The sequence below is a fragment of the Bos indicus genome, chromosome 18 (assembly GCF_029378745.1).
Source record: "Bos indicus isolate NIAB-ARS_2022 breed Sahiwal x Tharparkar chromosome 18, NIAB-ARS_B.indTharparkar_mat_pri_1.0, whole genome shotgun sequence".
Lineage (NCBI taxonomy): Eukaryota > Metazoa > Chordata > Mammalia > Artiodactyla > Bovidae > Bos > Bos indicus.
Window position 1 is genome coordinate 40,548,667 of NC_091777.1, and position 24,503 is coordinate 40,573,169.

Consider the following 24,503-nt stretch of genomic DNA (forward strand, 5'->3'; position numbering starts at 1 on the left):
TCAGAGCACATGTATTTATACAATGCCTGTACCCTGACCTATGTTATAATGGGTAAGGCACATACCATAAGAAGGTTTATATAAATGAAGTTGAATGTCTCTTCATGTAGAATGTGAAAATGGCTAGAGAGATGTTTACAAATCTGTAGGGCATATTAGAATGATAGACTCCTTTGAAGGAAAATAAAAGTGACCTACAACTTGAAGGGTAACCGTGAAGGGTAACTGTGACAGATGCACAATAAGAAGCGATACAGAAGCTAGACTCTTGTGATGTGAGAGGCTAGAAGATGCTACAGAGCCATGACCCAAGACTACCCAAGTCTGAGATCTGAGAATTTACTTACCTTCAAAACCCAAGAAGCCTTTTCTTTGAGTTTGGAGACAGATTCCTTAATCTTCTGTCTGTTATGACAAGAAAGGTTAATAATAGCATACCCTTTTTTCTTGCCAACAGGAAATCTAAGGCTGTTTGATTTTCATAACACTTGGGTCAGTGAATTTAAGCTACTTTTCTGTGCTTCTGGATTCTGCACTGACCAAAGTTAGGAACAGTTTTGTAGCAATCTTTCAAAATTATCTTGTGATAATATTTTCAAATTCCAGAATTGGAACTAGAGTCTTCATGACTCCAATACCAGGTATCATGTATTTCTCCAGGTAGATTGGCCTCCTACCACAAAGAAACATGGTTCATTGGAGAATTATTTATTTGAAGCTCTGTAACTATTACCCCACCTATGCAGGTAGGGCTTTGATGAGAGAGATAAAATAAAGCATGTTACCGGCTCAGGGATGAAAGACTAATAGAGGTGTACATCGGTAGTTCCAGATGCAAGAGAGAAAAGAACTGTTACAGAAGCCAACCAGACACAGGAGGACTTCTTAAATTATTTCAGGATGACATATATATTGTGTGGAGTTAAGCAAGGTCTGCAGGGATTGTAGTAGGGCTGGGTAGTACAATAGGGTAGCTGAAGTTGATCATATCAGCCCCTTATGGGCACTAAGGCCCATTCTTGAAGAGGTATCAGTTATGGACTAGTGGTGGAGACTTGGCATTTACTTGATTACAGATAAAGATCTAGATTTGGCATCACAGGGTCTGCTGGTATTGATGATATTAGGATATTGTAATTACCATAAAGTAGGTAAGAGGTAATAGTACTATTGGTTGCTATCTAAAATATTTAAAGTATGGCTATAGCAAGCAGAGATAAGAAAGCCTTCCTCAGTGATCAGTGAAAAGAGATAGAGGAAAACAATAGAATGGGAAAGACTAGAGATCTCTTCAAGAAAGTTAGATACCAAGGGAACATTTTATGCAAAGATGAGCTCAATAAAGGACAGGAAGGGTATGGACCTAACAGAAGCAGAAGATGTTAAGAAGAGATGGCAAGAATACACAGAAGAACTGTACAAAAAAGATCTTCATGACCAAGATAATCACGATGGTGTGATCACTCACCTAGAGCCAGACATCCTGGAATGTGAAGTCAAGTGGGCCTTAGAAAGCATCACTATGAACAAAGCTAGTGAAGGGGATGGAATTCCAGTTGAGCTATTTCAAATCCTAAAAGATGATGTTGTGAAAGTGCTGCACTCAAGAGGCCAGCAAATTTGGAAAACTCTGCAGTGGCCACAAGACTGGAAAAGATCAGTCTTCTTTCCAATCCCAAAGAAAGGCAATGCCAAAGAATGCTCAAACTACTGCACAGTTGCACTCATCTCACATGTTAGTAAAGTAATGCTCAAAATTCTCCAAGCCAGGCTTCAGCAATACGTGAACTGTCAACTTCCAGATGTTCAAACTGGTTTTAGAAAAGGCAGAGGAACCAGAGATCAAATTGCCAATATCTGCTGGATCATCGAAAAAGCAAGAGAGTTCCAAAAGAACATCTATTTCTGCTTTATTGACTATGCCAAAGCCTTTGACTGTGTGGATCACAATAAACTGTGGAAAATTCTGAAAGAGATGGGAATACCAGACCACCCAACCTGCCTCTTGAGAAATCTGTGTGCAAGTCAGGAAGCAACAGTTAGAACTGGACATGGCTTTTGTTTGCTGGAAGATTTTTGATTACAGTTTCAATTTCCGTGCTTGTGATGGGTCTGTTAAGATTTTCTATTTCTTCCTGGTCCAGTTTTGGAAAGTTGTACTTTTCTAAGAATTTGTCCATTTCTTCCACGTTGTCCATTTTATTGGCATATAATTGTTGATAGTAGTCTCTTATGATCCTTTGTATTTCTGTGTTGTCTGTTGTGATCTCTCCATTTTCGTTTCTAATTTTGTTGATTTGATTTTTCTCCCTTTGTTTCTTGATGAGTCTGGCTAATGGTTTGTCAATTTTATTTATCCTTTCAAAGAACCAGCTTTTGGTTTTGTTGATTTTTGCTATGGTCTCTTTTGTTTCTTTTGCATTTATTTCTGCTCTAAGTTTTAAGATTTCTTTCCTTCTACTAACCCTGGGGTTCTTCATTTCTTCCTTTTCTAGTTGCTTTAGGTGTAGAGTTAGGTTATTTATTTGACTTTTTTCTTGTTTCTTGAGGTGTGCCTGTATTGCTATGAACTTTCCCCTTAGTCCAGACGGCTTCACAGCTGAATTCTACCAAAAATTTAGAGAAGAGCTAACACCTATCCTGCTCAAACTCTTCCAGAAAATTGCAGAGGAAGGTAAACTTCCAAACTCATTCTATGAGGCCACCATCACCCTAATACCAAAACCTGACAAAGATCCCACAAAAAAAGAAAACTACAGGCCAATATCACTGATGAACATAGATGCAAAAATCCTTAACAAAATTCTAGCAATCAGAATCCAACAACACATTAAAAAGATCATACACCATGATCAAGTGGGCTTTATCCCAGGGATGCAAGGATTCTTCAATATCCGCAAATCAATCAATGTAATACACCACATTAACAAACTGAAAAATAAAAACCATATGATTATCTCAATAGATGCAGAGAAAGCCTTTGACAAAATTCAACATCCATTTATGATAAAAACTCTCCAGAAAGCAGGAATAGAAGGAACATACCTCAACATAATAAAAGCTATATATGACAAACCCACAGCAAACATTATCCTCAATGGTGAAAAATTGAAAGCATTTCCTCTAAAGTCAGGAACAAGACAAGGGTGCCCACTTTCACCATTACTATTCAACATAGTTTTGGAAGTTTTGGCCACAGCAATCAGAGCAGAAAAAGAAATAAAAGGAATCCAAATTGGAAAAGAAGAAGTAAAACTCTCACTATTTGCAGATGACATGATCCTCTACATAGAAAACCCTAAAGATTCCACCAGAAAATTACTAGAAATAATCAATGACTATAGTAAAGTTGCAGGATATAAAATCAACACACAGAAATCCCTTGCATTCCTATACACTAATAATGAGAAATACACTAATAATGAAAGAGAAATTAAGGAAACAATTCCATTCATCATTGCAACGGAAAGAATAAAATACTTAGGAATATATCTACCTAAAGAAACTAAAGACCTATATATAGAAAACTATAAAACACTGGTGAAAGAAATCAAAGAGGACACTAATAGATGGAGAAATATACCATGTTCATGGATTGGAAGAATCAATATAGTGAAAATGAGTATACTACCCAAAGCAATCTATAGATTCAGTGCAATCCCTATCAAGCTACCAACAGTATTCTTCACAGAGCTAGAACAAATAATTTCACAATTTGTATGGAAATACAAAAAACCTCGAATAGCCAAAGCGATCTTGAGAAAGAAGAATGGAACTGGAGGAATCAACCTACCTGAGTTCAGGCTCTACTACAAAGCCACAGTTATCAAGACAGTATGGTACTGGCACAAAGACGGAAATATTGATCAATGGAATAAAATAGAAAGCCCAGAGATAAATCCATGCACATATGGACACCTTATCTTTGACAAAGGAGGCAAGAATATACAATGGATTAAAGACAATCTCTTTAACAAGTGGTGCTGGGAAATCTGGTCAACCACTTGTAAAAGAATGAAACTAGACCACTTTCTAACACCATACACAAAAATAAACTCAAAATGGATTAAAGATCTAAACGTAAGACCAGAAACTATAAAACTCCTAGAGGAGAACATAGGCAAAACACTCTCCGACATACATCACAGCAGTATCCTCTATGACCCACCTCCCAGAATATTGGAAATAAAAGCAAAAATAAACAAATGGGACCTAATTAACCTTAAAAGCTTCTGCACATCAAAGGAAACTATTAGCAAGGTGAAAAGGCAGCCTTCAGAATGGGAGAAAATAATAGCAAATGAAGCAACTGACAAACAACTAATCTCAAAAATATACAAGCAACTCCTACAGCTCAACTCCAGAAAAATAAATGACCCAATCAAAAAATGGGCCAAAGAACTAAATAGACATTTCTCCAAAGAAGACATACAGATGGCTAACAAACACATGAAAAGATGCTCAACATCACTCATTATCAGAGAAATGCAAATCAAAACCACTATGAGGTACCATTTCACGCCAGTCAGAATGGCTGCGATCCAAGAGTCTACAAGCAATAAATGCTGGAGAGGGTGTGGAGAAAAGGGAACCCTCTTACACTGTTGGTGGGAATGCACACTAGTACAGCCACTATGGAGAACAGTGTGGAGATTCCTTAAAAAACTGGAAATAGAACTGCCTTATGATCCAGCAATCCCACTGCTGGGCATACACACTGAGGAAACCAGAAGGGAAAGAGACACGTGTACCCCAATGTTCATTGCAGCACTGTTTATAATAGCCAGGACATGGAAGCAACCTAGATGTCCATCAGCAGATGAATGGATAAGAAAGCTGTGGTACATATACACAATGGAGTATTACTCAGCCATTAAAAAGAATACATTTGAATCAGTTCTAATGAGGTGGATGAAACTGGAGCCTATTATACAGAGTGAAGTAAGCCAGAAGGAAAAACATAAATACAGTATACTAATGCATATATATGGAATTTAGAAAGATGGTAACAATAACCCTGTGTACGAGACAGCAAAAGAGACACTGATGTATAGAACAGTCTTATGGACTCTGTGGGAGAGGGAGAGGGTGGGAAGATTTGGGAGAATGACACTGAAACATGTAAAATATCATGTAAGAAACGAGTTGCCAGTCCAGGTTCGATGCACGATACTGGATGCTTGGGGCTAGTGCACTGGGACGACCCAGAGGGATGGTATGGGGAGGGAGGAGGGAGGAGGGTTCAGGATGGGGAACACATGTATACCTGTGGCGGATTCATTTTGATATTTGGCAAAACTAATACAATTATGTAAAGTTTAAAAATAAAATAAAATTAGAAAAAAAAAAAAAAAAAAAAGAACTGGACATGGAACAACAGACTGGTTCCAAATAGGAAAAGAAGTAGGCTGTATATTGTCAAGGCTGTATATTGTCACCCTGCTTATTTAACTTATATGCAGAGTACATCATGTGAAATGCCAGGCTGGATGAAGCACAAGCTGGAATCAAGATTGCTAGGAAAAATAATAACCTCAGATATGCAGATGACACCACCCTTATGGCAGAAAGTGAAAAAGAACTAAAGAGCCTCTTGATGAAAGTGAAAGAGGAGAGTGAAAACATTGCTTAAAGCTCAACATTCAGAAAACGAAGATCATGGCATCTGGTCCCATCACTTCATGGCAAATAGATGGGGAAACAGTGCAAACAGTGGCTGACTTTATTTTTTTGGGCTCCAAAATCACTGCAGATGGTGACTTGAGCCATGAAATTAAAAGACACTTGCTCCTTGGAAGAAAAGCTATGACCAAATTAGATAGCATATTAAAAAGCAGAGATATTACTTTGCTGTAATGTCCGTCTAGTCAAGGCTATGGTTTTTCCAGTGGTCATATATGGATGTGAGAGTTGGACTATAAAGAAAACTGAGCACTGAAGAATTGATGCTTTTGAACTGTGGTGTTGGAGAAGACTCTTGAGAGCCCCTTGGACTGCAAGGAGATCCAACCAGTCCAGCCTAAAGAAAATCAGTCCTGAGTGTTCTTTGGAAGGACTGATGTTGAAGCTGAAACTCCAATACTTTGTTCACCTGATGCAAAGAGCTGACTCATTCAAAAGACCCTGGTGCTGGGAAAGATTGAAGGCGCGAGAAGGCAACGACAGAGGATGAGATGGTTGGATGGCATCACCAACTCAATGGAGCTGAGTTTGGGTAAACTGGGAGTTGGTGATGGACAGGGAAGCCTGGCATGCTGCAGTCCATGGGTTCACAAAGAGTCGGACATGACTAGTGGCTGAACTAAACTGCTGGAGATTGTGATGGTAGGATTGGATGCTGGATGACATATCTAATAATTAATTAGTTTGACTAACACTACAGTATCGAGAGAGTTAAAGTATAGAATTTGGGTAGTGATTGTCCCTGGAGGAACACTGGGGCGATAACTCCTCAGATTGATCAAGGAATGAAATGGACCAAATCATCAGTGGTATGCCAGGTGATAGATCAAATGGGGCAGGATACGTATCTGCAAAGTCATTATTTTTCAGGTGGTACAAGAACTTGCTGAATGAGAATAAGAAATTTGGAAGGCTCTAGGTTCTCAGTGGATTTGACCATTAGATAATTTAGACAGAGAAATTAGGGTTTGAGGGCAGAGTTGTTGGGATAAATAAATATAAGCATCAAAAAATACACACGGCCTAGTATGAACTAGCAGTATTTTACTCAAGGAGAAGTATTTAACTTTAGGAAGGTATGAAGTAGAGAGTTATGGGCAAAGCTTATTTGTCGTGATCATAGGAAGTTCTTAGAAAGATTGGCAGAAGAGATTATAGTAGGCATAAGCAAAGCCTAGATTTGAGGAAGGGATCATTAGCAGTAAAGGGAAACACAACAGTAGATATCAGAAGGATTAAGGATTAATATGACCTTAAGGTAGCAATAGAGAAAAATAGGGCAGAATGATAAGAACGAAAGTATACAAGGTAAAGTGTGAAACTCAGTAATACCAGGTGTGTTGCAAAATGTTGTTCTGTCACTCACGAGCAGAATCTTTCAACTTCATGTAGAGTCTGCTGCTTCTGAGGATCTGAGAATAGCAATCTATTGCTGAAGGTCACTGATTTCTGAAAGTTTATTTTAGCAAATTTCCACTTAAGATCTCCAGCTGTCAGAATTGAAAATTTCCCTTTGCAGCCTTGCGATCTTTTGCCCCTAGTTTCCTTAAGTTTCTTCTTCGGGGCTTTCTAGGTCAGATGAAAATGCACATCTTGAATGAGAATCAAACCTCCTGAGACTGCAATCTTTTAAATAATTATTTAAGTACTGGGAGAGATATGAAGGTGTCTCTTTGAGTCTTTGAGGCATTCTGGCCAAGCATGTTGTTAATTATTTGAAGAAAAGGCACATAGATGTTGATTTTTTTAAATGTATTAGATGTAAAGTACTTGCATTCAGATGGACAATAGAATAGTAATTCGGATTTGATGCAGCCAGAAACCTAGGAATAACATTTGTATTAATGAATGTTTGATCTTTAATAAAGCAATATCCTCTTTTGGGGGGCTTCTACACAAGCAATACAGGCTATTACAAGTAGTTGTACAAGGAATTGTTCTAGCTAGAAGGTTTTAATTGACTTTATTCTCAGAAAAACTTACAGATTCAGGAACGTAGTCTGGGCAGTGGTTTGGAAAGACACATGTGAACCTTTATAGGATCCACTTCCAAATTACACCATACATTTGAAGAGTGTTTATCCTGTAAATGGTAAGGTAAAATAAGAAGGAATCTATAGTTTTAAGAGTCATTTTGAAAAAGTTAAGAGAAGTCAGATGAAGCAATTATATGATTGTGAAAATGACTTTCTAGCAATATCTCTGGAATTTCCAAGAATAATCTTTCAAGTGCCCTTAATCACACAATTCTTCCATAAAATGTCTCTTCCAAGGAGGTGTGAAATTATAAGGGAGACGTGGTTGTGTTTCCTCCAACAGTCCTAATGTGTAGACAAAGGCTCAGAGAGGGAGAAGTAGATCAGTTCAAAATATCCCCAGCAGTACTGCAGCAGTTCCTCCAGGAGACCAGTTGTATTTCATCACAGTAGGTTTCAACATAGAGAGAGAAGTGTTTACATCCAATAGAAATATGCATGTTTATTCTCTTGTGGTTTTAGATCATTCTTGTTCTGAAAATGGTAGCAGATACAATGACCACCTAAGGAATCCAAAATCAGAGTTTGGTTTATTGCTTGCCAGGCAAGGAGGAGCCACAGCTCTTAGGAAAGGAGCACGAGTCTCCCTGAACTGAATCTAGGAGGGCTAGAAATAACACTGAAAAGCAGTTTTGTCTCAGGGAGGTGAAAGCTTTGGCCAGCTAGCCTTTGGCCAGCTCAAAAGCAGACCGTAAAGTCTCTCTCAGGAGAGACTATTATTCGATTTTGTGTCATCCACTCTAAGAGCAAGAGCCTGACAAGTCTAGGATGAATTATATAATGTGTTGGCAGGCTCTGGGTCACACAGCAAGCAAAACTGCGTGGGCTTCTCCTTTCACACACCAGCAAATAAAAAGAGCAAATATACTGCTATTCCTTGGGGGAAATTGTATTTCTATGTAAAAATCAAATACAAAATGTGCTTCTAGAAGATTACTCAACAAACTGATTATAGAGACTGCCTCTGGAGAGGGGTCTGGATGATGACAGAGTGGTTTGTTTCATGTCTATTGTTGTTACATAGTAAATGCATAATAAGTACTCATTGAATGAATGAGTGAAATGTATTTATTGGTTGTGCAACTGAAAACAATACCGGGGAGAGCTGGAAATAAATAGCAGTGATGAACTGCCTGTCCAATTCATTTAAGAGGTTTGGCACTGAGAGGGGAGGTTGAAGTTAGAGGGAAGCTATCATAGGGCATTTATTTCTCACCTTATATTTTGTTTTCCAGGGTTTCCTCATACCTTGATATGTTCCCTCAATAATACCTCCTTGGTCCCCATGACCTTCAAACTGCGTGTCCCTGGGGATGGCGTTGGCCAGCAAAGCATTTCAAGTTGTGAGCAGTATTCAGACAACCAAAAACCATTTTGGAACAAGGATGAATTACCTGTAATAAGACCAAAAGAATTCACCATAACCCCCAGCTGCGGCACCATTCGCTCCCAGGGATTTGCTGCTATCAGGGTAAAGTGCTCAGCCTTCCAGCACATGTAGCCATACAGCTGAACTGTCAAATAGTTACTGAGACCACATCTAGCATTTGCTTTATATGCCCAGTGTCAATGAGAGGGACTGCCTCTAATTCACATGGAAAAGTGGGTCTATTTCTACAAGGAAGTAAACTACTGTGGCAAAAGAAACCAGATACAAATAGATTGGGCCAAAGAACTGACACTGCTTCAGTAGGTTTCCATCAGTCTGAATGCGTTGCCTGTATCAGAACAGTGGATTCTAGTAATTTCTGCTGAAGTCACTGCTCAGTGCCTAATAGTTCACTCATCAATACTAAGAGCTCATTGACAATCAGGTCCTCCATTAGACTCAAATCATTTATACTAGTAAGTATCCAGGTTTATGCCCCAGATGATATCCAGTTTATTCAAGTTTTTAACCTGAATTTGAGCTTCCTGGTGAATGTGGACGTGATGTTCCCAGCAGTGTTTTAAGGTCCACAGTGTGACGCTTGGCTTATGGCCTCATAGTGCCAACAGCAGAATTGTTTCAAAGCTAACTAAGAAAGGTTTTAACTGTCTCCCATCATTTACTTTTGCTTCTGGAAGCAGTTAGGTCTAGCAACACTGAAGGCTGCTAATTTTAAATGATTTTATCTCTTCTGGAAAAGAAAAAATGACTTTACAGCGAAGGTGATAATTTTCTCTTTAGTCATTATCTTTCAATATTTAATTCAGCTGTGAATTTTACCCCCCAAATTTGCTTTAAATGCTTTATAATACCTCACCATGAATTTATTCATCCTAAATCTATTCTAGGAGGTTTCAGCTTTTCTAAGGGTTTCTTCAGGGATACAGTGAGGTTTGATATCACATATTGTTACAACTTCCCATTTGGGCTCCTATTACAAAATACCAGAGACAGGGTGGCTTATAAACATCAGAAATTTATTCTTACAATCTGGAGGCTGGAAGTCCGAGGTCAGAGTGCCAGCATGGTAGGGTTCTGGTGAAGGCTATTTTTCAGATTTCAGACTGCTGATGTCTCCTTGTACCCTCACCTGGTGAAGGGATGAGGGAGCTCTCTGGGGCCTCTTAGAGGGGCACTCATCCTGCTCAAGAGGACTCCACCCTCATGACCTCATAACCTCCTAATAATCAGCACTTTGAGAGTTAGGATTTCTGCATGTACATTTGCGGTGGGAGGTGGAGACATCAGCATTCAGATCAGAGCAGTTGCTAATTGTGACTTGCCCAAGGAGAGGTGCAGCTGCAGTGAACGAATTTATTTTTTACAGAGTAGTGCTTACCTTACATATTACCTACTATTCCCCCCCTTTTGTGGATCTTCTCCCATGTAGTTCAGGAAGATTCTAGAAGACAGCATCTGTCCAGCAGGTTTCTGCCAGTACCACTTCCTCTAACCAGAGCTCAGAGACATAAGTCAGGGTTAGAGCCAGTCCAGGAATCTGGACGCTGTAGTGGCTGCTTCTCTCCAAAGCTGCCAAGTTTTCCTTCCAAATCAGCGACTCCCTCTTTGCTTTATTTTTCCTTTGTATTTCAGAAAGCTTTCTCCAAGCCTCAGTTTTCCCTCCTGATCTGCACTTTAACCACGTCTATCTGGATTCAAATTTGCATCCAACAATTCCCTTTCCAACCAAAAAAATTTTAATTAGTACCTGATGCATAATTTATAGATAGAAGAGCCATAACCTATGCCAGAAGCTGTTTTCTACACTTACAAGTATCTCTTCCAATACAAATCATTTAAAGCAATTAAAAATTGTGACAAGGCTTCAAAAGCCTAAATGTCAAGTTTCACAACAATAAATACAAACATAGGGTAAAATATATTGGTCAGATACTGTCCTTGGATTAACCTTTCTTCAGAGTTTCCTATTTTCTGCTCCAATAATGAATACGGGAGGTGGGGAGGAATGACAAGATTTTGGTTAAAAAAAAAAGACTAGTTTATTTCTCACACCATTTCTATCACTGACTTGGTTATATTCATTTATTTTGCCGTAAGTGAAATCTAGCTGTGGTGTTTTATTGTTGTACTGAATTTTCAGAATTTATATAGCCCAGAGGCATAGGGAACACTTTAAATTGCAGTAATTAAAGTTTGTTTGATGTTGATGTCCTTCAGGGCCTGGTTTTCCCTCATGCCAGATCTGTGGCTCCTTTGATACTACCCCCTCAGAATTCAGCAGACCTATTATACCAAAAGCCGTTTGTTAGAATCTAACCTGGCCTTTGAAACAACTCAGCATGCCCTGACCCTGAAACGGAACCTCTTTAACTAAAAATGTTAAATGCCATACATCCTCTAATAAAGTACTTAGAAACCACACTCATCCGTGTGCTCCTCTCCTGGCCCGCTTCTCCCCTGTGCAGGGGGAGAGCTGGCCTTTTAGAAGAGCAGCTTTTTACCTTTTTCTTTCCAGGTGACCTTATGCTCCAACACTGTGCAGAAATATGAGCTGGCCCTGGTGGTGGATGTGGAGGGCATCGGGGAGGAAGTGCTGGCACTCCTAATTACAGCAAGGTATCACACTCACCTGCTTTCTCTTTCCCAGTCTCCCCTAAGCCACCAGTAATGGGCTGGCTCTCGAGGAGGAAGGCAGCACAGGAGCAACCAACCAGTTTGCTGCCTTTCCTGAGAAAGGAAGAAGAATCTGATATTGGAGTGACAAAGTTTTATATGAGAAAACGCACCTTTGGTGGAGATATGAGGAGGGACGCGTATGTTAGGTGTTAAGTATAATAGTGTTCTTTAATGGGCCTGATTTTCCATGTATATACTTGACAAGGTTTTATCAGGAAGAGATGAGCAGTTGCTGGTTTTTATTTTTATCTTTAAAGATAGTACTCCAGAGTTCTGCAGCAGAAAGAGTGGTGCTCATGGCCCTGCTCCAGGACATTGTCAGTAGGACTTAAAGGCAGGCTGCAAGTGGCCCCCCAAAACGAGGCCCTCACTAACATCATAAACTTCTCAGAACCATCACAACTTGTCTCTCTTTTTTAATAGAGGCAATAGTGGGTCCTGGAGTCAGGTTAAGATCCTGGCTCTGACATTTGTTGACTGTGTCTCCTTCCCTAAATTTACAGCCTTTCTCAGCGTAGTGTGTCACGTACTGATGCTGACCACGGTCCTAAATAAAATCATAGGCCGTGCTCTTGCCAAAGTAAACAAGTGTCAAGATCTGGGACCTGATAGTGTGTATGAAAATACCATCTGAAGGAAACAGGCAGTATTCCAGTATCTAGAATGTAGGACCTTCATGAACCTTAGGAAGATGTACATTAAAGAAGGTACAGGTATGCTGGTTGGTGGGGTCATCATAACCAGCACCATTTCCTCTGTCTTGGGCTTGAGTGAAGTCAGGGGACAGCCCTAAAATAACTTGAAGGTCAAGTTCTTGCCACAATCTGCTTAATATTCCCTCCAGAGACTTCACTAATCATTTGTTCAACAACAGTGGAAAAACTCTTTTGTTTGGTCTTCTCTATCCCAAAGTTTGACCTTTTGTCTAGGCTTGCATTTCTTTTCTATTTTTCTTTTATTCTGATACTTTCCAATGCCTTTTCCCTGCAGCTCTAAGTAGAAAATCCTGAATTTTAAAAAAGTGGGGGATGGGTTCTAGGAGGCTATGAGTTTTCTAGCATGTATACTCTGTGACCAAGTCAAATGCTAAGAGTCCTGTCAGCCCCGATGTTTCAGGCAGTAAAGGATAAGCTTTACCAGAATCGCTGGGTCAACTGACAACTCCCATTCTAACTAAAAGTGAACCCTCATCTTGCGCTAAAACCCGAACTTGCGGTCAAGACTCTATATCACTACTTTTGGAGCAGTCTGTAAGGACTGCTCAGACTCTCAACAGAGGAGCTGCTTTCAGAACGTGCTCCCTAAAGTGATTCTCCCAGAGAGCCAGCAGTGCGAGTGGCCTGGCAGGGACCGCAGGCTTATCCTCTCATACCGAGCCATCAGGGGGTCCCGCGCCGTCCCTTCATTCACACCATCTTCTGTGTTGCCCCAGGAAGAGTTGATGCTAATGTCAGTCCCTCAGATTATCTTCTTTCTACCTATGAGCAAAAATGGGACTCTGGGAGGGAGAGTAGCTGGCTCCAGCTGTGCTCGGTGAGGTCGGCATCTGCACCTGGCTCTGCCTGATTCACACGCCGGCACTCCTCACCTTGGCACTGCGCCGTGCAACTGCAGCAGGGCGGGGCAGACCTGGGGACTTAACAGACGCAAAAGAAAACCCAGGCCACCTAATAACAGGCCAGTCTGCACACACAGGCCTTCCATCCCTCCCTCCTCTCCCCCACAACACCCCCTTCACACTGAGCACCACTGTCACAGTGCCAGTTCTGGGTCGAGCAGCTGCCTGAGCCCACTGATCTGAGGCAGCTGTTCCGCATGGAAATTAGAATTATTACCATTATTTAGATGGTGCGAGCTGTTGCTGGTCCTCAGGGGACTCTGACTGGTCCAAAGTGTCACAGCGAGTCAGGACCCTGTTTATCACGGAAACAGATGCACTATCCTAAGGAACTTGTGCTTTGGGGGCTCCTCGCCAGAGAAAAGGCCAAATATGAAAAACAATGGAAATGTTAGTCATTACCCACAGAAGACAGTGTTTAAGGAGTCCTGCTTCTAGCCCTTTTTTGATTAAAAAGTGGTTACTAGGGGCTTAGAGATGACAGGAGAGAAGATGTGAAAATGATTAATGTAGTTATTAGAGGAAAACTACTGTGTGACAGTGACAAATGTGTTTAACTTGGGACTCTGTGTCCTCCATATGTAAACAAGCTCTCCCTTCATCCTTTTGAATTCTTTAATGGGCTCCTTCCCTCGAGCAGGTGTATTGTACCTAACCTCCATGTGGTTAATACAGAGGTGGACTTCGGGCGTTGCTTCCTGAAGTATCCATATAAGAAAACGATCCAGCTTGTCAATGATGACAACCTCCCAGGATGCTACCGGGTCCTGCCTCAGGCAAGTTACTCTATCCGTTTTCAGTGTTGCTTTTCATTCAGTTGAATTCCTTCAGTGAGAAAGAGAAGTCCTTTGAAAGAGCCATTTTCCTGACCACATGATCTACGTAATTCTGATTTTTAACTGTGGGATAACCTGGGGGTGGGGTTATAAAGCCACAGCTGGATTGCCCCCTGTATAAGTGAGCAGCTGCAGGTGGAAACAGTTGTTAATTTCCGAGGGAAATTGCCTTTGATAAAGAGGGGAAAGGGTCAATTAGGCCAACATGCAGAAGTTGCACCTGCAAATTATTGCCTGTGAATTCACCATGCATGAGAAATAAGGCAGAGCTGGGAGTTCTCATTTATCTCTATGGCTGTGACTTGTACAGAATCACTAAGATATGCTAATACAGTATTTATAAGTGAACTTTTTGTACCAGAAAGCTAGAGATAATATATGAAGGAGAAAGGAGGAACTGTTCCGTAATGTTTTATGAAATGGATCTATCCACATGCCATTATACCTATCTAGGTGGGAGACTAAGCACTATACCTATCTAGGTGGGAGATTAAGCACTTAAACACTTGGACAAACAATTCAAAAATATCTGTATAGACTCGAGTAAATGAAAAGTGACTAATGAGATACAGTTTACCAAGGAAGTGTTTGGGTTTAAGACTCAATTCTATAAGTACTACTCTAATAAAAATTCATGCAGAAAATCAAATGGTTTTATTTGGCTACAATTGCAAAATAAAAAACCAGTGAGGTGACTCCATGGTGCAATGAATAGTGCACTGGACTTCCAAAAGACCAGTGTTGGGGCCACAGAACCAAGGCAGGTTTAGGCTGCATCAGCCCTGGGTGTTCTTTGGAAGGAATGATGCTAAAGCTGAAACTCCAGTACTTTGGCCACCTCATGCGAAGAGTTGACTCATTGGAAAAGACTCTGATGCTGGGAGGGATTGGGGGCAGGAGGAGAAGGGGACGACAGAGGATGAGATGGCTGGATGGCATCACGGACTCGATGGACATAAGTTTGAGTGAACTCCGGGAGTTGGTGATGCACAGGCAGGCCTGGCGTGCTGCGATTCATGGGGTCACAAAGAGACGGACACGACTGAGTGACTGAACTGAACTAAACTGAAGAGTTTTATAATTTCTGGTCTTACATTTAGGTCTTTGGTCCATTTTGAGTTTATCTTTGTGTGTGGTGTTAGGAAGTGTTCTAATTTCATTCTTTAACACGTAGCTGTTCAGTTTTCCCAGCACCATTTATTGAAGAGGCTGTCTTTGCCCCATTGTATATTCTTTCCTTCTTTGTCAAAAATAAGGTACCCATAGATGCATGGGTTTATTTCTGGGTTTTCTGTGTTGTTCCATTGGTCTATATTTCTGTTTTTGTGCCAGTACCATTCTATATTGATGACTGTAGCTTTGTAGTATAATCTGGAGTCAGGAAGGCTGATTCCTCCAGCTCCATTCTTCTTTCTCAAGACTGCTTTGGCTATTTGGGGTCTTTTGTGTTTCCATATGAATTGTGGAATTTTTTGTTCTAATTCTGTGAAAAATACCACTGGTAATTTGATAGGGATCACATTGAATCTGTAGATTGCACTTGGTAGTGTAGTCATTTTCACCATGTTGATTCTTCCTACCCAGGAACATGGACTATCTCTCTTTCTGTTTATGTCATCTTTGATTTCTTTCATTAGTGTCTTATAATTTTCTGTGTACACTTCTTTTGTCTCCTTAGGTAAGTTTATTCCTAGATATTTAATTCTTTTTGTTGCAGTGGTGAATGGGATAGATTCCTTAAATTCTCTTTCTGATATTTCATTGTTAATATATATAAATGCAAGTGATTTCTGTGTATTGATTTTGTATCCTGAAACTTTGCAAAATTCACTGATTAGCTCTATTAATTTTCTGATACTATCTTTAGGGTTTTCTATGTACAGTATCATGTCATCTGCAAACAGTGAAAGCTTTACTTCTTCTTTTCCGATCTGGATTTCTTTTATTTATTTTTCCTTTCTAACTGCTGTAGCTAGTACTTCCAGAACTATGTTGAATAATACTGGTGAGAGTGGACACCCTTGTCTTGTTCCTGATCTTAGGGGGAATGCTTTCCGTTTCTCACTATTGATAATAATGTTTGCTGTAGGCTTATATATATGGTCTTTACTATGTTGAGGTAGGTTCCTTCTATGCCCATTTTTTGAAGAGTTTTAATCATAAATGGTGCTGAATTTTGTCAAAGACTTTTTCTGCATCTATTGAGATTATCAGTTCAGTTCAGTTCAGTCACTAATTCATGTCTGACTATTTGCGACCCCATGAACCGCAGCACGCCAGGCTTCCCTGTCCATCACCAACTCCCAGAGTCTACCCAAACGCATGTCCATTGAGTCAGTGATGCCATCCAACCATCTCATCCTCTGTCGTCCCCTTCTCCTCCTGCTCTTAATCTTTCCCAGCATCAGGGTCTTTTCAAATGAGTCAGCACTTTGCATGAGGTGGCAAAAGTATTGGAGTTTCAGCTTCAACATCAGTCCTACCAATAAACACCCAGGACTGATCTCCTTTAGGATGTACTGGTTGGATCTCCTTGCAGTCCAAGGGGCTCTCAGGAGTCTTCTCCAACACCACAGTTCAAAAGCATCAATTCTTCGGCGCTCAGCTTTCTTTACAGTCCAACTCTCACATCCATACGTGACCACTGGAAAAACCATAGCCTTGACTAGACGGACCTTTGTTGGCAAAATAATGTCTCTGCTTTTCGATATGCTATCTACATATGTGAACCGTGAACTTCCTGATGTTCAAGCTGGTTTTAGAAAAGGCAGAGGAACTAGAGATCAAATTGCCAACATCCGCTGGATCATGGAAAAAGCAAGAGAGTTCCAGAAAAACATCTATTTCTGCTTTATTGACTAGGCCAAAGCCTTTGACTGTGTGGATCACAATAAACTGTGGAAAGTTCTGAAAGAGATGGGAATACCAGACCACCTGATCTGCCTCTATATGCAGGTCAGGAAACAACAGTTAGAACTGGACATGGGACAACAGACTGGTTCCAAATAGGAAAAGGAGTACGTCAAGGCTGTATATTGTCACCCTGTTTATTTAACTTATGTGCAGAGTACATTATGAGAAATGCTGGACTGGAAGAAACACAAGCTGAAATCAAGATTGCTGGGAGAAATATCAATAACCTCAGATATGTAGATGACACCACCCTGATGGCAGAAAGTTAAGAGGAACTAAAAAGCCTCTTGATGAAAGTGAAAGTGGAGAGTGAAAAAGTTGGCTTAAAGCTCAACATTCAGAAAACGAAGATCATGGCATCTGGTCCCACCACTTCATGGGAAATAGATGGGGAAATAGTGGAAACAGTGTCAGACTTTATTTTTCTGGGCTCCAAAATCACTGCAGATGGTGACTGCAGCCATGAAGTTAAAAGACTTCATGGCTTACTCCTTGGAAGGAAAGTTATGACCAACCTAGATAGCATATTCAAAAGCAGAGATATTACTTTGCCAACAAAGGTTCATCTAGTCAAGGCTATGGTTTTTCCTGTGGTCATGTATGGATGTGAGAGTTGGACTGTGAAGAAGGCTGAGCGCCAAAGAATTGATGCTTTTGAACTGTGGTGTTGGAGAAGACTCTTGAGAGTCCCTTGGACTGCAAGGAGATCCAACCAGTCCATTCTGAAGGAGATCAGCCCTGGGATTTCTTTGGAGGGAATGATGCTGAAGCTGAAACTCCAGTACTTTGGCCACCTCATTCGAAGAGTTGACTCATTGGAAAAGACTCTGATGCTGGGAGGGATTGGGGGCAAGAGGAAAAGGGGACGACAGAGGATGAGATGGCTGGATGGCATCACTGACTCAATGGACGTGAGTCTCAGTGAACTCCAGGCGTTGGTGATGGACAGGGAGGCCTGGCGTGCTGCGATTCATGGTGTCGCAAAGAGTTGGACACGACTGAGCGACTGATCTGATCTGATCTAGGTTGGTCATAACTTTTCTTCCAAGGAATAAGCATCTTTTAATTTCATGGCTGCAGTCACCATCTGCAGTGATTTTGGAGCCCAGAGAAATAAAGTCGGCCACTGTTTCCACTGTTTCCCCATCTATTTGCCATGAAGTGATGGGACCAGATGCCATGATCTTCGTTTTCTGAATGTTGAGCTTTATCATTTGGTTTTTGTCTTTCAGTTTGTTAATATGGTGTATCACATTGATTGATTTGGGTATATTGAAGAATCCTTGCATTCCTGGAATAATCCCAACTTGATCATGGTATGTGAGCTTTTTGATGTGTTGCTGAATTCTGTTTGCTAAAATTTTATTGAGGATTTTTGCATCTATGTTCATCAGTGATATTGGCCTGTAGCTTTCTTTTTTTGTGTTGTCGTTGTTTGGTTTTGGTATCAGGATGATGGTGACCTTGTAGAATGAGTTTGGAAGTATTCCTTCCTCTGTAATTTTTTGAAAGAGTTTTTGAAGAATAGGCATTAGCTCTTTTCTATATGTTTGATAGAATTCTCCTGTGAAGCCATCTGGTTCTGGGCCTTTGTTTTGGGGGAGATTTTTGATCACAGCTTCAATTTCAGTGCTTGTAATTGGGTTGTTCATAATTTCTATTTCTTTCTGGTTCAGTCTTGGAGGAGAAGGCAATGGCACCCCACTCCAGTTACTCTTGCCTGGAAAATCCCATGGATGGAGGAGCCTAGTAGGCTGTAGTCCATGGGGTCACTAAGAGTCAGACACGACTGAGCGATTTCCCTTTCACTTTTCACTTTCATGCATTGGAGAAGGAAATGGCAACCCACTCCAGTGTTCTTGCCTGGAGAATCCCAGGGACGGGGGAGCCTGGTGGGCTGCCGTTTATGGGGTCGCACAGAGTCAGACACGACTAAAGTGACTTAGGAGCAGCAGTAACTTCTCCCCTGGAGAAGGAAATGGCAACCCACTCCAGTATCCTTATCTGGAGAATCCCATGGACGGAGGAGCCTGATAGGCTATAGTCCACGGGGTCGAAAAGAGTCAGACACGACTGAGTGACTTTTTACTTATTTTTACTCAGTCTTGGAAAATTGAACTTTTCTAAGAATCTTTGCATTTCTTCCAGGTTATCCATTTTATTACCATATAGTTGTTCATAATAGTCTCTTATAATCCTTTGTATTTCTGCATTGTCTGTTGTAAGCTCTCCTTTTTCATTTCTAATTTTGTTGATTTGATTCTTCTCTCTTTTCTTGATGAGTCTGGCTAAAGGCTTGTCAATTTTGTTTATCTTCTCAAAGAACCATCTTATAGTTTTATTAATCTTTACTATTGTTTCTTTCATTTCTTTTTCATTTATTTCTGCTCGGATCTTTATTTCTTTCCTTCTACTAATTGTGAGGATTTTTTTCCTTCATTTTTCCAGTTGTTTTAGGTGTAAAGTTAGGCTGTCTATTTGATGTTTTTCTTGTGTCTTGAGGTAGGATTGTATGGCTAGAAACTTCCCTCTTAGAACTGCTTTTGCTGCATCACATAGGTTTTGAGTTGTGTTTTCATTGTAATTTGTTTCTAGAAATTTTTTTATTTCCCTCTTGATTTCTTCAGTAACCTGTTGGTTATTTAGAAACGTGTTGTTTAATATCCATGTGTTTGTGTTTCTTACAGTTTTTTTTCTTGTAATTGATATCTAGTCTCATAGCGTTGTGGTCAGAGAAGATGGTTGATACGATTTCAATTTTCTTAAATTTACTGAGGTTTGATTTGTGACCCAAGATGTAGTCTATCCTGGAGAATGTTCCATGTGCACTTGAGAAGAAGGTGTATTCTTCTGCATTTGGATGAAATGTCCTGAAGATATCAATGAGATCCCTCTCATCTAATGTATCATTTAAGCCTTGTGTTTCCTTATTAATTTTCTCTTTTGATGATCTGTCCATTGGTGTAAGTGGGGTGTTAAAGTCTCCTACTATTATTGTGTTACTGTCAATTTCTTCTTTTATGTCTATTAGTGTTTGTCTTATGTATTAAGATGCTCCTATGTTGGGTGCATAGATATTTACAATTGTTATGTCTTCCTCTTGGATTGGTCCTTCGATCATTATGTAGTGTCCTTCCTTATCTCTTGTAATCTTCTTTATTTTAAGGTCTATTTTGTCTGATATGAAGATTGCTACTCTGGCATTCTTTTGCTTCACATTTGCAAGTATATTTTTGGAATATATTTTTCGATCCTCTCACTTTCAGTCTATATGTGTCTTTAGGTCTGAAGTAGGTTTCTTGTAGACAGCATATATATATGGGTCTTGTTTTTGTATCCATTCAGCCAGTCTGTGTCTTTTGGTTGGAGCATTCCATTTACATTTAAAGTAATTATTGACATATATATTCCTATTGCCATTTTCTTAAATGTTTAGGGTTGATTTTGTAGATCTTTTTTCTTCTCTTGTATCTCTTGACTATATAAGTCCCTTTAACATTTGTTGTAAAGCTGGTTTGGTGGTACTGCTTGTCTGAAAAGCTTTTGATTTCTCCCTCAGTTTTGAATGAGATCCTTCCTGGATACAGTAATCTTGGTTGTAGATTTTTCCCTTTGAGTACTTTAAATATATCCTGCCATTCCCTTCTGGTCTGCAGAGTTTCTGCTGAAAGATCAGCTGTTAAACGTATGGAGTTTCCCTTGTATGTTACTTGTTGCTTCTCCTTGCTTCTTTTAACATCCTTTCTTTGTGTTTAGTCTTTGTTAGTTTGACTAGGAGCCTGGTAGGCTGCAGTCCATGGGGTCGCTAAGAGTCGGACACGACTGAGTGACTTCACTTTCAGTCTTTACTTTCACACATTGGAGAAGGAAGTGGCAACCCACTCCAGTGTTCTTGCCTGGAGAATCCCAGGGATGGGGGAGCCTGGTGGGCTGCTGTCTATGGAGTCACACAGAGTCAGACACGACTGAAGTGACTTAGCAGCAGCAGCAGTTTGATTAGTATGTGGCTTGGCATGTTTCTCCTTGGGTTTATCCTGTATGGGACTCTTTGTGCCTGTTGGAATTGATTGACTATTTCCTTTTTCATTTTGGGGAAATTTTCAACTATAATCTCTTCAAAATTTCTTATATCCTTTCTTGTTCTCTTCTTCTTCTGGGACCCCCTATAATTCAAGTGTTGGTGCATTTGATGTTGTCCCAGAGGTCTCTGAGCCTGCCCTCAGTTGTTTTCATTCTTTTTACTTTATTCTGCTCTTCAGAAGTTATTTCCACCATTTTATCTTCCAGCTTACTGATTTGTTCTTCTGCTTCAGATATTCTGCTATTGATTCCTTCTAGAGTATGACACGACTGAGTGACTGAACTGAACTGAACTGAACTGAGAGTATTTTTAATTTCAGTAATTGTGTTGTTTGTCTCTGCATGTTTATTCTTTAATTCTTCTAGGTCTTTGTTAATTGTTTCTTGCACTTTCTCCATTTTGTTTTCAAGGTTTTTGATCACTTTACTATCATTATTCTGAATTCTTTTTCAGATAGTTTGCCTAGTTCCTCTTCATTTATTTGGACATCTGTGTTTCTAATTTGTTCCTTCATTTGTGTAGCATTTCTCTGCCTTTTCATTATTTTTTTAAACTTATTGTGTTTGAGGTCTCCTTTTTCCAGGCTTCAAGGTTGAATTCTTTCTTCCTTTTGGTTCTGCCCTCCTAAGGTTGGTCCAGTGGTTTGTGTAAGCTTCTTATAGGGTAAGATTTGTGCTGAGTTTTTGTTTGTTTTTCCTCTGATGGGCAAGGCTGAGTGAGGTGGTGATCCTGTCTGCTGTTGATTGGGTTTGTATTTTTGTTGTTTGGATGAGGTGTCCTGCCCAGGGGGTGCTACTGGCAGTTGAGTGATGCTGGGTCTTATATTCAGGTGGTTTCCTTTGTACAAATTCTCACTATATGATACCCCCTAGGGTTAGTTCTCTGGTAGTCTAGGGTCTTGGAGTCAGTGCTCCCACTCCAAAGGCTCAGGCTTGATCTCGTTCAGGGGTGACTCTTGTTTAAGGAAATGTCCCTCTTGTATGTCTGTGGCTTAGAGTTGTATGTTGTGGCTTCTTTCAAACCTGAACAACTGCGGTGGTGGCCTGGCAGCCCGCTCCGGTGTCCAGGTGGATGACTGAGTGGCCCAGGCAGTGGCTTGGGTGTGGGCTCCCAAGCATGGGATTTTTAAAGTTTTATTTGTGTTACATAAAAACTTAGTAATGTGCTGCAGAACACACACTAGTAAACAATGGACAACATTCATTCATTCACCTACCTGTTTTTTCCACTTAAAAAACATATACTGAGCATGTGTTTTGGGCCAGAAAGTGGGCAGGTATTGAGGAGAGAGGCCCAGGTCATGGCTTAAGACGTTTATAGCCCTTGGAGAAGATGGACATGTTAATAGTGCATGCTGAGGAAAGGGACTGAGGGATGCTCCCTGAGAACAAAGGAAGTGCCTGGACTTTAGGGCCCGGACACCCCTGGGGGTTTCAGGATGAGTTGGGGGCAGGTCAGAGGGTACGGGCATTGCAGAAAGAGTAACGGCAACTGCAAAAGGTTGGAGGTGAAAGCAGTATCACGTGTTCAGGAAATGCCAGTGGCCTCTACTGATGGAGTGTACAGGGGTGAAGTGGACGGGGATTAAAGCATGAAGGTGCAAAAGGCCTGTTCAAGGAATTTGGCCGTGGGAAGCCGTTGTCCTGAGCTAACTCACATTGTGGATGATTCTGCACTTTTCTGGGTCGCACACTTTGGATTTGGGGCTTGTGCACCTCTCTTAGCCAGAGTTCCTTTTGGCTGAATTGAGGTGGTCATCCCCATTCACTTGCTTTAACAAGGGTACATTATAAGACCCTCTGTGGATTCAGGACAATGCTTGTTTCAAAATAATGTCATGTGCTACTGGTTTCATACTGAACCTGAGGCTTGCTTATCCTTCTAGCTTCTCTCCCCCACTAGGTGTATCAGGATGTGCCCGCTGTGCTGCTGTCTAGTCCCACGCCCTGTGGGATCATCCCCCCGCACAGCACAGTTCACATACCTCTGACCCTGGAGACCCAAGTCCCTGGGGAATACAGGTCCACAGTTTACATCTCCACCTTTGGGAGCCAGGATCCCCCGATGGTGAGTGCCTGTTTTCAGAATTGCAGTTCTAAGTGCCGTGCTTCTTGTGGGGACATTCTAACCTTTGCCTGTAAGGTACTCACTGTATTTGCGTATCCTCTAGTTGTTGGTCTTCTAGAGTCTTTCATTTTCTCTCTGCAGTGGTAAAATACCAGGGCTGTTACTTTGGGAATCTGTTTTGTGGATACATCTGAAAATGATGCTTTATAGCAATTGATTTTTCTCACACATACAGACACACCTGACCCCTCTCCAGACCCATGAAACCAGAATCTCTGAGGACAGAGGACCAGCACACCCCTTCTCAATTGTTCCTACTACAAAGCTAGGTATCCCTAGCTTGCTACATGTGGTCTCTGAGATTGATTTCCTCCACTGCTCACCAGATCTTTTCCTGTAGGTTATTGGATATGTATACACAACTTTATGTTACAGCATATCCTATTATATTCTTGGACTTATACCACCGATGAACCTTAGTTACTCCAAGCCTGAGAAAAGGGAGACATGGAAAGCTGTCTGCTGCTTGAGCTGAATCAAAGGACGAATCTTGAAGGAAGTTACCCAATAGGCTATGAATTCCTAGCCATCAGATTTACTTGGAAGCTGGGTGGTGTCAACATGCATTTGTTTGAAGTGATTCTGATTGCTTAGAGAGTATAATAAACTAGGGTTTTGCTTTTATCTCTTCCATATAAGATCATGTAGATAAGCCATCTGACATAAAGCAGCGTCATTAAGGCAGGCCAGCTGAAAGGTGCCACATCCAGGTAACCTGCTAGCCTACACACCTGCCCTGCACAGATGCAGCACAGATGTACCTTGCTGAGCAGGAAACATTTTATGAAAGAAAAAGACCCCCTTCCTTGGGCAGACAGAGTGCCTGGCGGAGAGCATAGCAGAAAGGAAGGAGAGCAAGGCGAATTTCAGTCCCCAACCTGCACAGCTTTGCATGGTGGGTACCCTTGTCATATTGCTAGTACAGCAAAAGGACTGGGACTCAGTCCGGCCACATCCAGCCCTGAAGTGCTGGTCCTTAACCCCTCAGTGTTCCTGAGACTGGAGTTCTGGTGGCACATACTGAACTGTCATTCTGGTTTCCCATCGGTGCATGGCTCTGGGCTGACCCAGGGAAGCAAAGCTTTATTTTAAGGGAGGAATTCCATGCTAGATCCACGGGTCTGATCAGAGGGGCCATCCTTGT

At 40.9% G+C, this 24,503-nt stretch overlaps 1 protein-coding gene across 1 annotated transcript in view; it reads left to right on the forward strand.

Annotated features, from left to right (window-relative positions):
* The window catches only part of HYDIN (HYDIN axonemal central pair apparatus protein), a 345,392-nt gene that overhangs the window by 145,723 nt on the left and 175,166 nt on the right, over positions 1-24,503 (forward strand). The window contains 4 exon segments of the mRNA XM_070770879.1: positions 8,954-9,189; positions 11,624-11,724; positions 14,043-14,178; positions 23,135-23,299. Coding sequence (XP_070626980.1) covers positions 8,954-9,189; positions 11,624-11,724; positions 14,043-14,178; positions 23,135-23,299 — 638 coding nt within the window.